Consider the following 15,646-nt stretch of genomic DNA (forward strand, 5'->3'; position numbering starts at 1 on the left):
GGAATGCCACAATAAATGAACATGAAGTGCATTTCCTGGGGGTCCATTCTGTGAATACAGATTGGAAGGAGACAGGCGATGGATGTGTTCAGGAAGCAGGTGAGAAGAATGGGTGATCCAGCTGGTGTGTGGCTACGCTCCAAGTACACTGCTGGTACAGAGGAGGCAGTCAGAGCTGGGGGACACAGCTGGCATACTGCAGATTAGTGCTCAGTGAGCTCAGTACAGCATTGACGGGAGCAGACATGTATCACACCATGATTTGAAAAGGAGACAGAGCGGATTGTGGAATGTGTCCTCAGTGCAGCCAGAGACACACAAATAGGCAGCAGCTTGCTGGGACCGTACATAATAAGCCTGGACCAATCTACAGTCACATTAATTAAAGACAGACAGAATTTCCAGACTAAGTTATTTAATCTCAACTAAACTAAACTACTGGGGGGAATTATTTCTTGCAACAGATCAATATTTCTTCTACAAATTAAATTACAGGGAGTCACTGAAAAAATCCAAAAACCATTTAAATATGTCACATACCCATTTCAATATAACAAATGGACTAAGGAAAGTTTGCATGTTTGTTATGCTAAACTGACTGCAGTTAATCTTCTCTTAAGCAGCACACTAACATGAGCAGAGTCACCCGATCTGGCCATTAACGACTGGACTGAGCAATGATCTCATTTGTCCAGTCGTTAATGGCCAGATCGGGTGACTCTGCTCATGTTAGTGTGCTGCTTAAGAGAAGATTAACTGCAGTCAGTTTAGCATGCCTCTAGGTGGACAGCTCTTAGAAGGTAACCTCAGTAGCATTAGAAAATACATCCAAATTATCTTAATACTTGACAATGCTTTAATCTTCTTTCCCAGCCGATGAAATTGGAAGGCATTATCCAGGGTCAGTATCTACTTCACAACTAAAGCTACTGGCACAAAGATGACAAAGTTATGTAAATCCTATTACCTGTGTAGTTGTCATTGAACGCCAGTTAACTGTGCCAATTTAGAGCTTCTAGAAAGTTTTGGAAACCCTGGCATCTCCCGATTTCAAGGCTTGCCCACCCGCTGCAGACACTACAAGGGTGTCCTGTACTTCCTGTCTAATGTAAGGTAGCTGAGCACATTAGGGCATTTTGGCTGCTGAACTAGCCACTGATCTGGGACAGGATACAGACCAATAGTAGCCAGAGGCTGATCTAGATCATCAGTGCCAATTAATACCACAAATAGTCATTTTTTGTGGATTAAGGGCTGGTTCACAACATAAACAGTGCGTTCCAGATCGGTCATCCTCTGGAATGCACTGTATCGCATTCCAACCGGCTTCCTGTGTTCAGGGGCGAGACGGTGCATTGAAGTCAATGGCACCGCAGCCACGCCCCCAGTGTGATCGCACGCACCAGAACACGTGGCACATCAATGCCTGCTTTTCGGTAAGGTGCGATCTGCAAAAACAGTGCTTGCCGCATTTTTGCAGATCGCAATGGGTCAGAATGCAGGCACTAATGTGCCACGAGTTCTGTTGCAGGTGATTGCACTGCGGGCGTGGCTGTAGTGCCATTGCATTCAATGCACGGCCACTCCCCATCCTGCCCCTGAATGCAGGAAGCCAGCCGGAATGCGATACATTGCATTCCAGAGGCTGACCACTCAGGAACGCATTGTTTACGATGTGACCCGGCCCTGAGGCCACAGAGTTTACAACTAATCAGGACACTATCACCTGGTGATGACACTCTTGCGGCACATTGCTGCCTCAGGACTGAACGTTTATTTTTATTTGGGGGGGGGGGGTCACTGTTATTTAGCTTTCCAGCAAGCTGCTAACATTCTGCTAAAGTTATCTTGCAAACATTTGTAGAAAAATGTATACTATTACATCAAATTAAAAAGGAACAACATTAAATATCCTGTAACGATAAAATATCTAGTACCTGATTTTAGAATTACAGGTCATTTCATTCTCTGGATAATGAATGTCTACAGCGTCCTGGATAACTGTACCATACTCGTACACTTTAATCTTCTTAGTCACCCCAGCGATGGCAAAGTAATCACAGTCTCGGTCAAACTCTATGCTGCAATAAAACAGAATTTTGGGTTATAAAAAAGGAAAAAGACTTTGTAAGACTGAATACACAAAATGTTAATGCAAAGGCAAATTTTAGGTGCATATAGCACATTGTTAGAGTGGCACAATGACAAGAAATGCTGTTTTCAAAACTGAGGTTCTTGGTTAACTTCTCACAAGGGACACAATCTTCATGGAAGTCATATTGAAAACCTTGGTTTGCGTGGGATTTGCTAATGTGCTCCACTTTCCTTCCAGATACACATTGGGTTGGGTTAATATAAATCAGCCTACACTGGCCATTGGACATGAATTTAAGAGTGGGTACTATTTTTTTGTAATTTTAGACTTCATTGGTGTAGGAACTGATGTGATTAGCTCATCTGCTCTGTAATGGGCTGTACACTAAGTGGGTGGAAAATGTAAATAAAAATCGTATTAGCAATATTTACATTACTTTCTCTTGTTCACATATGGTAATATGGAGGCCAACGGACATGCATAGGACCCCTACATAATGTCCATACATATTGCAACAAAAGACAGCAAGAGACTGGGAACATGCCACAAGTTTGGCTAGAGACTGAATATGCTACAGAACCAATAGTATATGAATAGTTTACATCAGACTGCTAGGAGATCATTGACATTATAAGGTTTTTTTTTAAGCCATTTCAAATGCTGTTTAAATCACTTTCAATGGATGTTGCTCCTTAAGGTTTAAAAGTTGTAGCTTCCTGAAGAACCAGCTGGTCTCCTGAGGCCTGGCCCTAACATCCTATTTTAGGGTGACTGATTCACCCTGAATGGTCTTATAGAGCCACCCTTGTGTGTGCACAAACACACACAGGCACAGCAAGGCAAACCAATACCCTGCTACCCGCTCCTCCCTCCCTGCTCTCCTCCAAGCTAGTCTTGTACCGGACAGGAAGATCGGGGAACCCGAGATGAGAGAGTTGGTGACAGCTGGTTGGAAACATGATGACTAAGTGCTTGGGTAAAAATGTAAAGAAATACTTTGCTGGACAACATATTTTTTTTGTTCTGGATTCATTACTGAAAAGAAGAAGTTTTCAGAGTTTACTACTACTTTAAGTACCCAGACCCAAAGTGAAGTTTGGTTACATCCATTGCCAAAATAGTGGGAAATGGAGAAAAACCATCTACCTGATTCATTGCATTAGAACACTTGTACTGCCAAGCAAAGGTATTCAAAAGAGAATATCCAACCTTATCAATGTTTTTTAGTATATATGTAAATGAGCTTACTCCATTTTCAGACTCATAGCGATTGCACTTTGCTGATCATCTTATCTCTCTGGATTCATACATGACCTTGTCTGAATTATTCCACACCAATAGGCAAAGAGATGTTTGGTAACTCAGTAGCAAACGTGCAGGCAGAACAGCCAGACAATTTAATTGGATATATAAGCACACACCTCAGAGAAGTTTTACTGCAAGTCACATCATATTGAATATCAATTTACCAAAAAAAATTTAACAGCGACAATCTTTTTTTCCCCCATAGAACCAAAATATTTTAGCATGCAGATATAACTAATTGCTGTATACACAACGTGGGCTTGGGAGATGATTGTCAAAGTATGTCTCAATGATGTCACTGATTTGAGCCACTAGAGTTCTGAGTTTGGTAAGCAAAGAGAACAGTATAGGGAATGGGAGCAAAAAGAGGAAGAGCAGGTCATGGTTTAGTCAAGTAAAAGAAGAAGCATAGGAGAGAGGCAGGGAGGCGATTGGCTCTGCAATGCGCAAATCAGACACAATGGATAAAGAAGTGTCAAGAGGTGATAGACTGGTGCAGAAAATACGGCAATTTGATATAACATATAAAATGAATACCGCTAAAACTGAAGCACTACCGTTACATTTAAGCACCTCAGCTTCTCAGGCAGCTTCCATTTCATTTTCAATACAGATGCCATTAAATAACTAGGTATGCACATTATGCCCACATATCAGTCCCTCTTTAAGTGGAACGTTTCCCTGTGTACAGACATACAGGTGAAACTCGAATAATTAGAATATCGTGCAAAAGTAATTGCAGTAAGTGCTGCAAAAGGGGCCCAAACCAAGTACTGAGTACATATGCATGCTTGTACTTTTCAGAGGTCCGATATTGTTCTATGTACAATCCTTGTTTTATTGATTGCATGTAATAATCTACTTTTTTGAGGTTGTGGATTTGGGGTTCTTGGGGTTGTCATGAGCTGTAAGCCATAATCATCACAATTATGACAAATCACAGCTTGAATTATCTTGCTTTGCATGTAATGAGTCTATCTCATATATTAGTTTCACCTTTTAAGTTGCATTAGTGAAATAAATGAACTTTGCAAGATATTCTAATTATTTGAGTTTCACCTGTAAAAGCAGCCCTGCTACTAGTGGAAATCGTTCCTTCTTTCTCGACCATCCCGAAACTTCACTACCAATTTGAAACACTCCGCATTAAAAGGTCCTTTAAGGATCTAAAAAAACAAAAAAACCCAGGCTCGCTCAATTTCTTATGGATCCACAAACACGACAGACGCTCTAGAGGGCTGCTGCGCATACTCGGGTCTCAAGGGGAGCTTGGAGTTCTGGATAGAACAAAATATTTTGCCATCTACTTGAGATATCTGGCATCTTGGGCCTCATTTTAGGCTTATAACCACGGGATGGAACTTGAGAAAATTTGGTTGGCACCCTTCCATAGCAACTCTTTGCTCTGGAGTTTGCAATGTACGATATCAGAATCTGATCTTCTGGCTCCAATACAATTCATTAAACTTATCTGGAGCAGGGCTGCAACTAATGATTATTTTCATAATAAATTAGTTGGCCGATTAATGGGATAAAAAAAAATAATACACAATTGGAGTGTCATAAACCGGGGATCTGGTTCAACTAATCATTGACAAAGATTCTCATCGATTTAAAATCGATAAATTGATTAAGCCCTAATCTGAAGGCCCACTAAAAACAAATTTTGTTTGAAAACCACATTGGTTTTGTGCACTTCGAATATCTCGGATAATCTACACACACAGATGATGCAGCCCCGGAGGGTCTGCGCTGCATCTATTTACATTGGTTGACTCCCATACCAGTAATTCTTTGTTTTCTGACATATGGGACAGATTTGAACTCCCTACCTCAGCCTTATACTGTTATCTCCACATCCGACACCCACACCCAATCTCTCAATATAATTTCTCAAATTTCGGCAGCTTAATTTATTTTACATGACCTGTATGGAGGGACCCTCTAGGAAGGCTTTGATTAGAATATATTTTAATATATAAATATAAAAAATGACATCTCATATCATCCCTACATGTTGAAATGGGTATATTTGGCAGATGCTTTGGTCTTAAGCCCACAAGAGCTCTATATTTATGACATAAGAGAATACACATGCAGTCCTATTGTACTGATATACTACATCAGATTTACTGGATTCTATTTATCCCACAGCCAGCAACTTGTGCTGGCACTGCCACTTAGCCGTGGGCAAAAACGTCATGTCCTGTGGTTTTGCCCTATCATCACATTTTTCCGGGGGGAGGGGAAATGGTGCCTTGCTTTCGAAAAGGGGTGAAAACTTTATACCTCTAGACCCTCTGACATACCTATTGGGTCTCCGTATTCAAGGTGTAGAAATGAGAAAAAAGGATACCCCATATTTTCATGAGTTACTGAATCAAATCAAGGAAGTTAGATTCATGGAATAGATTGTGCAACAAATTGGACATAATCCTGATTATAAGCCCCAATGCTGCAAAATAACTGCCCACACACCCTGATCACCAACCCCACTGCAGCACAATTCTCTCACTGATGCTACTATCACACCTATCTTGCCAATGCACATGTTTTCTGCTGCTCTGCCACTAACAAATCTCACTGCTGCCGATTCTGCTCATCTCTTGGTTGGCAACGATAGAGTACGGTCAGTGTGAGCTACAATACTAAAGGGTGCTTCTATGCCAACAGCAGCCTCACACAGGTACAAAACTAGTTCCGGACGGTGGTGCCCTCAACGATTTCCTTCCACAACATCTCTACTTCTGTCACTCGCTAGTCACTACATATGACCATCTTCTCCTTTCCTTACATGAGCCTCCACCACCTTAACATGTAGCAGCCGCCCTCTCCCACTACCCACCATACAAAGCTTTCTGCCGCCACCACCACCCTCTCCCCTAGAAGCATGCTCCCCCTCAGCCAAAGCTCCCATGCAGGCCATCTCCAGCATTTCCCACCAGCACAAATCCCTGTCCTATAGACATGCTTCCCCTCATGCAATCTGATTACCACCACCTTACATCCCTCATGTCAAAAAGTATCTCTACAGACCAATAAATCAAAAAACTTAAACATCCAAAATTAGGAAATTTAATCTCTAAGCTTTAACCTAGTTCAGTAGTGGGGCTGCAGTGCCACTCCTGTAAATTCCCGATTCCGTTCTCTCTCCCTCCCACTCACTATCCTTACAGATGAGGAGGCTGATTCAGCAGTGCTCTGTGAAGACAGTTCATATGAAAAAGAGTTTGTCTTGCAGCAAAAATCAGCATCAGATTGTTGAAGATTTATATCCCCTCTGCCTGTAATGTGTGCGGGTAGGCGATATGGGAATATATAAAGGATACCTAAACCTGAAATGTATAAGGAGAAAAGGAAATTCTCAAATTCATACATATGTATGAAATACATTTAGGGACTTATCAGACCAAATGCATCTGAGAAAGTTTTCATCATAGAGGCAGCACTGGGCTATGCTAATCATACTCTAGCTAGAGTCTACCTGCAGGATGTGTTCAACTGACCAGATACATTAGACACTTGAGTATTTGAAAAGAAGGCAATATAAGTAAAATATATGGTAAAGCGAGATTTGATGATGATAAATGAATACAATAAGGGGACTCATTTAAAGTTATCCAATCGCAAACCTGGTCAATTTAAATAGATCATATATGATTAAAGATAGTTATCTATAGTGAAAACTGCATGCCAAAACAATTGGTAGATGAAGAGTTATAGACAGCTAAAGTTATAAGCACATTTTAAATGCTCTGGTTGAGCTTGGCTCCAGCCCTCCCCGCATTCCAAGGCTCCTATATTGCTTACCCTAGTAATGGATAGCCTCACTCAGCAGAAAGCAGGTCTTGGGAGGAAAGAGAGCAGGACCGAGCTCCAATTTTTCATGAATTGAACTTCACCTGCATGTATAGCTGGATGTATTGATCATTACGACATTAAACTTTCACAGATCCTACCTACCACAGTCCCCATTGTATGGTAATGAAGTTATGACTGATGTGATCAACAAGAAAGTGTCCTATTTAGCCGAATCTTTCAAATAGTTCCTTGTACACACAGACTGTGCCTAATATGGACAAAAATAGAAATGTTCAAAGCGAAAATAAAAACTCAAACTTTGCCCACCTAGCCGCACTCTAGAAAACTCTGATGCTGGAAAAGATTAAAGGAAGGAAAAAAAAAGGCTGAGGTTGGGAGGGACTGCATTATTAAACCAATAAATGACCAGCAAGAACTCCGAGGAACAACAGATTACAGCTTGTTGCCATTGGTGTGCTTCTCCTGTTTTTTTCTACAACCCCAGGATTCTCAAACGCTTCACTGCACCACACTACACAACTGCTTTTCGATATAGCACCTCCTACCTATGTCTTTCAACTACAACCGGGGCAGCCTTTGTTTACAGATCACCTGTGGCAACATAGGCAAAACCCTGAAATGGTGGAAGGTGACACTGCCACAGCAAAGCCAAGTTTCACGAACTTGGAGAAACAAAGTAAATAGATGTACCAAAATAACATAGATGTTGTACACCAGGCACCCTAAAGTGCCACATTTTACATTCACAGAGCCACTTCCCTTCCCAATGCTCTGAAGGGATGGTGCAAAGCCTAACATTTAGAGCAGTGGTTCTCAACCTGTATAACCTCAGGAGCCACATTTATCCTTGTTCATTAAGTCACGACCCAAGTCGCACCGCACTGAAACGCATAGCATTGCACTCAAACTGTGGGTGGGAGGTGTGTTTGGGATGCCATTCAAATGAAAGACAACGCACCTCCCACACCAAAATAAACAGTAGGTGTGATTGCGTAGTAGTTTGCGATTAAAGCACGGACAGATACACACAACCACAGACAGTCTCACACACACATACCGAAAAAATGTTTAGGTGTTCAGTGTGGGCTGCTGTGCTGAAGCTCCAGCCATATGTGCATTGCTTGTACAGCTCCCTTGCACTACTTGTAGTGGTGCCGGGAGCCAGAATGTGACGTCACTCTGGTCACGCCGGGAGCTGTAAGCAATGAACGTATGGATGGAGCTCCCTCGCAGGCCCCTGCCCACTCCACGCCAGGCAGCATATTTTGAATGGCTACTAGGCACCGACAGTGCTGCGCTATTGGAAAGGCTGGGGAGTCTCTCACCTAGTGCAGTAGAAGGTATGCGGCGACCCACTGAACACGGGGTCACGACCTACCAGTTGAGAACCATGGATTTAGAGAAAGAGTAGAGATCCGCCTACAAATTCAGTTGCCTGCATCTACTTTTTTGATATATAATTTTAACTACAGGCAATTTCACATTTTGCACGTTTCCAGCAAAGCTCAGTTTGAATTACCCAAGCTTATGTCAGGTTTATTTTAAAGCCAAACTGTGTATAATTACCTGAATTCTAGTTTAAGCTTTCTGTAATCCCCTGCACCAGGAGAGGAAGGGTCAGTTCTCTAAACTAATGAGTGCTGAACATACTCACGGGAGGGGGGGAAGGAACAGCAATGACCCATCAGCATGTTGGTGCCCCTTCAAAGTCCAATTGGTTGGTTGGAGGAGGGTCCTTGACAGAGGTGTACTGCTTAGCTGCAATGGAGGTCAGTGTTCTAGCTACAAAATCTGCCTGGGTTATGTGAAATCAGAAGATTTACAAATCTTTTTCGGCAGGTAAATGTATTTGTAGGGTGTAATTATCTGGACCTCAGCATTAGAATGAAAATAATGACATCTAAAAATAAAAAAATATAAAAAAAACATAAAATACATAATCACTTGCCTTGAAACTTGTGGGAGTGACTAGTTACAAGCTTCAAGCAGACAAAGTCCTTGCATGGAAGTAGTTAGCACTTCAGCACTGATCACATTAGATTTGTGAATAATGCCAAGTCAATCAAAGTGCTGACAGAGTTACATCCCTGGTGTTTTGAAGTTCCCTGAAGGTCAGTGCTACACAACATAATTGTCTGTTAGTCATCGTCCGTGGTCTTTATTTTTATGTAACATTTCTCCTCCCTCAGTGGCCTGGCTGAAATGCTCCATTAGCTTCCCATGACACATCATTGCAGCCAGGCTGATTTAGTAGCGGCTCAGGGTGTGAAGAAGAATAATGGCAACAAAAGGAGGGGGGAGGACTGGACAGGATTTCAAGTAACTTGAATTTCTCTTAAGACGGTGTTCGCTGGTGGAAGCACAGTGGAGGGGGCTGCGTATACTCTTTCACCATTTCCACAGCAATTGTTCTTTTCAGCAGGGCGATAAAGGCATAAGTTACTGTGATTGAAGAGGAGAGGGTGGATGGTTGGCAGCTAATGGAGCTGCAGAAAAAGCATCCTGACCACAGTGTAGAGAAAGGATATGAATGTAAGGTATTAGTGCAAATAATTTAAGTGGGAGATATACTAATGACACATGAAAAGCCAAAGTATCACCTGTTGTAACAGATACAAAAAGAAGCTATTTGGCTAAAGGATGTTCAACAATTTTTTTTTCCTAATTTTATTTGGAATAAGGGTGGAGTGGAATCTTGGTCAGTTTGTTATTACCATCTGTGTGCCCCTGTGGAGACAACACAGCTTATTTGCCTCTGTGACCACTGTCACCAGAAGGGAAAATTACAAAATCCAATATTTTTTATGTCAGACAACAGGTGGTGAGGGGGATATCATTTGATTGTAGAGAAGAACTTGTCGCACTCCTTACCAGAAATCCCAGTGATAGGGATGGGTGCTGAAATGACTGCGGATGGCGCCGCTATCACATAAGATTGGTAGAGAAGAATGTCACCAGCACACCAAAATCCTTTTAGGATAATCAATTGTTCATTTTATTGAACAGACTGTCAGTTGAAAAACAAGCGCTTTGGGGACCTAGCAGGTTCCCTTCATCAGGCTCAACATCTGGGACACCGGTTCTAATGACAACTGACAAAAGGTCAGATTCCCCTTTACTTTAGGAGGATTTTAGTTCACTTTGTCATCTATAGTTGTGGGAACAAGAAAATACACCCTCTTTGAATTGTATGGTTTTACATATCAGGACATCATAAAAGCTGGTCCTTAGCAGGTCTTAAAATTAGTTAAATACAACCTCTGATGAACAATGTCCCATGACATATTACACCGTGTCATTATTTATCTGACAAAGCCAAAATAGGGAAACCAGTTGTAAAAACTAAGTACACCTTATGATTCAATAGCTTGTAGAACCAACTTTAGCAGCAATAACTTTGAAGTAATCATTTTCTGTATGACTTGGATCAGTCCCTCATTATCAGGAAGGAATTTGGCCCACTCTTCTTTACAACGCTGCTTCAGTTCATTGAGGTTTGCGGGCATTTGTTTATACACAGCTCTCCTAAGGTCCTGCCACAGCTTTTAAATTGGGTTGAGATCTGCACCTTGACGGGGCCATTGCAACATCTTGATTCTTTTCTTTTTCAGCCACTCTGTTGTAGATTTGCTGGTGTGCTTGGGAGCATTGTCCTGTTGTATGACCCAATTTTGGCCAAGCTTCAGCTGTCGGACAGATGGCCTCACATCTCACACTCTAGAATATTTTGCTATACAGAGGAGTTCATGGTCGACTCAATGACTACAAGGTACCCAGGTGCTGCAATATAAACCCAAATCATCACTCCTCCACCACCATGCTAGAGACAGTTGGTACGAGGCGTTTGTGCCGATACGCCATGTTTGGTTTCCAACAAATGTGGTGCTGTGCATTATGGCCAAACATCTCCACTTTGGTCTCATCTTCCAAAGGTTCCAGAAGTCTTGTGGTTTGTTCAGATGCAACTTTGCAAACCTAAGCCATGTTGCCTGCCATGTTCTTTTTAGAGAGATTAGGCTTTCTTTCAGTTATTTACAGTAGGCAGCCCTTGTGATGCTAATCATGTCAATGTTGTATGCATGTAAACCTTCAGACAATGTTTACATGCATACAGTGCAGAAATACAGTCAAAATTAGACAGTGGGAGCAAATTTTTCCTGTTTTGGTATACATGGCAAAACACAGACCAAAATAGAGATGTGAAAGGGACCACTGCATACAGTACCGCTGCGTTTAGATCTGTATACATTAAGGATCCAAACGCAGCTTATTATATGTCCGCATGCATGAGCCCTTAGGCCCCATTCACACACAAATCGGCCCGCACGTACCGCTCCGTGCAGGGCTGTACTCCTGCACCTCCCAGGAAGGACAGGTGCTGCGTGTGATTAGTACGCAGCGCCGTCCTTCTCTATGGGGCTAGGCGGCCGTACGCCCCCCCCTACGCTCACCTCAACTGCAGGTCCTTAGGGGTGAGGGTTTTCTGGCCATGACGCATACGGGATCCTTTCCTGCGGCGTATGAATACGCTCACCCGCACCCCTACGGATGTGCAGTGCGGGCCAGCGTAGGGGGACGTACGGCTGCGTAGCCCCATAGAGAAGGACGGGGGCTCCGTACTAATCACACGCAGCACCTGTCCTTCCGGCAGCTGCTTGGCACGGAGCTGTACGTGCAGGTCGATTCATGTGTGAATGGGGCCTTAGAGATACTCAGGAGATGTAAGAAGTGTCTTCTGATTTTAGCACTGTTGCAATGTTCCCTGGATAGTAGTCTGAAGTTGCTTTTTAACTACTTTATCTCAGCTTCAAGTCTTGCCATCATTCATCCTGCCCCAGTAGCACATCCCACAAAATTAATACTAACAAAACCTACTGAATGTAAGGGGGAAAAAATCTAAATCACTAAGGAGGCTTATTAAAAAAACAGAGACATTGACCTAAGGCTTTGTGGAATGAATTCCCTTTATGTTCCACTTTCCACAACTGAATTGGAACACTAGATGTATACATCATTCCTCCTCTTACAACCTCCAACTCAAGATGTAAAGGACTTCTGAAGGAGGCTATGACATGCCTTTAAATCATTTATGCACTTTAAAGATTTGCTCATATATAGCCTTACTTCAGTTTTTCCAAACAATTATTCATGAATTGAAGACAAAAAAATAAAATGGAATGCAAAGCTCAGCACCTTTGCTTGCCAAAGAGACCAGATACTAAGTGTATTAAACAGCTCAGAGGTGCATTCGGAGAAAACATGTCACTGGGAGGAAGGGGTTCATGAAATCTGCACTGGAAATAGAAAATAAGTCTAGGCAATCCATATATTATATTGCAGGCTAGGTCTTGTACATCAAACTGTTTGAAGTGAGGACTGTGCAAGAGTCTGTGCTGCCTCAAAGCGACCACACTGATTTGAATGTGTTCTGAAAAATGACAGTAGGAAAATGGAAGTTTGCATTGGATTAATTGCCATGGGGTCATGCTGACTGTTTAAGTGAGGCTGTGTGGTTCACAGCAGTTAGATTATCACTGACAGTTTTGTCTGTAGGTCTGACAATGAAAAAAATGGATCTTGTTCTGAAAAGTGTCTTCTACAAGAACTGTCTGTGCTGGCCTTTTCCTACCAATCTGATTGAAACTTTCATATTCCAACTGTCAGGTCGTATCTGAGAATCGGACTCCAACTAGTGACTGGGAACAGCAAAAAGGTGCACATTATCAATGGACAGAAGGAACCTGCTTTCTCAGTGTAGCACAGAAAGCTATTTATTCCGGTACTAAATCACAGAGTCTCCTTATGGCTGGTTGGTATGAGCAGTATATACTGGCCATACAAACACTGTAGGTCTTACATGTCTTAAGAGGGGGAAAAGGTTTTGATGCCCAAAGTAACTGCTTCTCAAATGTATCTACCAACACAAACTGTAAAACAGAATGTAAACTTTAAAAAAAGCAGATTCTTCCTTCAGACATTACAACTACAAAACTTGGTGCAATGTATATAACTAGCAAATAGAACATCAAGCACTGCATAGGCTACCAGTATTAAATAAAAAGATTGTATACTGTAACTTGCCATGCCAATGATTCTTAGCAACGATTTTATTATAGGTAAGGAAATAATAGAGCTCTCTCCCTCTATATAGATGTTTTCAGCACCACCTGGTGTCCTAATTCAGACTTTCACAACAAGACTACCACACTGCATTTAACAAGATCCCAATAGCTAATCAAAACGCTAGTGTTCAACCTTTTTAAAAGGTATCTAAAAGTCAATTAGCATGTTTCATGTAGCACACATTCTGCCAAAAGATATTCGGTAAAATTCTCCTAGTGAATGTACGGCATTTATGTGAGACATTAGGACCACAAAACAGATGTTGAAACCCCTTTAATGTTCTAAGCCACAGCCTCTCTATTTGAAGGTGACTGCCATCTTTTTTTAAAAAAGGCCCATGTCCTCGTGACTCATCTAGCAACACAACTGGTCCTATAAAAGGATAAAGGTTTCTTGCACAAAGAAAAATATGGGGGGCCGCCATTGTTGACCTCTCCCTCAGAGTGTACAGATGCAACAATGCAAATTAAGTGGCTGCATGTTTGGCTTGGGTTTGTGACTGAAGAATTACTAAAGCCAAAGAAAGTCTAGCAACTAATATTTTCAGATTGAGGTAAACCTACATATTTCACTCAGTGCATGTTTCCTTTAGCCTAGCCTCCATCTCCTCTAGCAGTACTGGGGGAAGTAATTTTGTATTTCATGTATGTGTACGATATATGCTAGTGCACGGTTTATGTTGCGCCCAACAGCATTCAACCGTGGTACCAAAGTAGCTGATGGCCTAGCAAGGACAAGAGGTTATTAACCACAGAAAAAAAGAGCAAAAAAACCCCTAAAAAACCAAAACAACAACTTGTGGTTCATGTATCTCAAAATTTATCATTAAATTGTTACATTTAAATCTATTAGTTCACAAATTCTACTAATATTTTGACACCTTACAAAATGGAAACCAACTACAGTTGAATTTTAAGTGGGAAGCACACAACACATTTAATAAAACCTGGCGACCCGGAACAGAGGTAATTTGGCCTTCAGAGGTGACCCTGCACATATGTGATTAATATAGCTTTGTTCCTGGAGGCCGTTTTGTCCTAACAGGCGAGTTAGTGGATTTACCCCCTGTGGAGCCCACCACTGTCTGCAACCTTGTCCTTGACTGCCAGGGGGTTTCTGGGAATAGGAAGGATAGGACAAGGCTGGAAATGTCTGTCCCATTCTCCACCGGGAACTGCATATTAAGCGTTGCTGCAAATGATCTGTCCATTTGATTCTTGGGCTCGGCAACATACTTTATATACTCTTAAAACAGGAGGAATAAATTTGAATAATTATTTCCTTAAAACTAAGACATTTTGAAAGAAATCCTCAGTGATTTACAACCGAGAATTAGCATACATTTTGTTCCCCATCTACTGCTGTCCAGTGAATAAAATGAGCCTTCTTAAGACTCAAGCTAAATCGAAACAACTTAAACTTCATTTAGAATTATAGAGATCCATTACGAAATGCAAAGTGATGAAGTGCATTTGGTTTCCAACAGCATTGGGCTCAACTTACACAGCCTTAAACGCACCTGCTATTTGACATAGCGATTACTTTCAATCATGTGATTTACTTTTCAGCTTACTACTAAATTTAAAAGTTATGGAAAAAAAAGATATTTGAAACTAAGCAAATTGAACATTTAAACTCCTCTTAACAATGACTACAAGCTGAAAGAGCCAATGTACAGTGACGAAAGATGGAGGGGTTGTTGAACTTTGGGGGCAAACTTTATAAGGATAGCTGTACTTAAAATACATAATTTAAAAGAAAACCTACACTACATTTCTAATAAAGTAATATTAGTCTTGCTGGCATAGATGGGGGCTATTAATGAAATGCTACCGTGCAAATTGGGAACCTGTCAGCTCACATTAGTAAGTACAGCATTTGAGTCTGAAATGGCCCAGTCCTCCAAAAGGTTCACTGCAAAGCAAAGAAAAATGCAGACAAAGCTCATACTACTGTCCAATAGTATATCTTCCTTCTGAACACAGCATACACGTTACAATGACTCAATGTGTGCCATTTCAATAAGTATAGCGACATTTGATGGCTGTAATAGTTACAGCTTGCAGGATAAGGATGTGAAAACCCAGGTGCCCAAATGGCTTGTTAGATGGAGCAGTTAATATGCTGCACTTAGTCACATGTGAGTTGTAATCTGCTTTTACCAGCTTGTATATTGTATGTCTTTCCGTGTTTTTGGGGAAGTGTCTAGTACGGTAGTGAGCAAACTTAAAAGGAGAACTATAAGTCGAGTAAAAACCACTCATCCTCATAGTTCGAGCTGACGTGTGACAATGAAACTGT

At 41.5% G+C, this 15,646-nt stretch overlaps 1 protein-coding gene across 1 annotated transcript in view; it reads right to left on the minus strand.

Moving 5' to 3' along the window:
- The window catches only part of RFWD2 (ring finger and WD repeat domain 2), a 202,417-nt gene that overhangs the window by 112,196 nt on the left and 74,575 nt on the right, over positions 1–15,646 (minus strand). Inside the window, exon 12 of the mRNA XM_018555556.1 lies at positions 1,938–2,081. Within this exon, the coding sequence (XP_018411058.1) occupies positions 1,938–2,081 (144 nt within the window). The remainder of the gene's footprint in view (positions 1–1,937; positions 2,082–15,646) is intronic.

This window comes from Nanorana parkeri, unplaced genomic scaffold (genome assembly GCF_000935625.1).
Source record: "Nanorana parkeri isolate BGI_ZX_2015 unplaced genomic scaffold, ASM93562v1 scaffold201, whole genome shotgun sequence".
NCBI lineage: Eukaryota > Metazoa > Chordata > Amphibia > Anura > Dicroglossidae > Nanorana > Nanorana parkeri.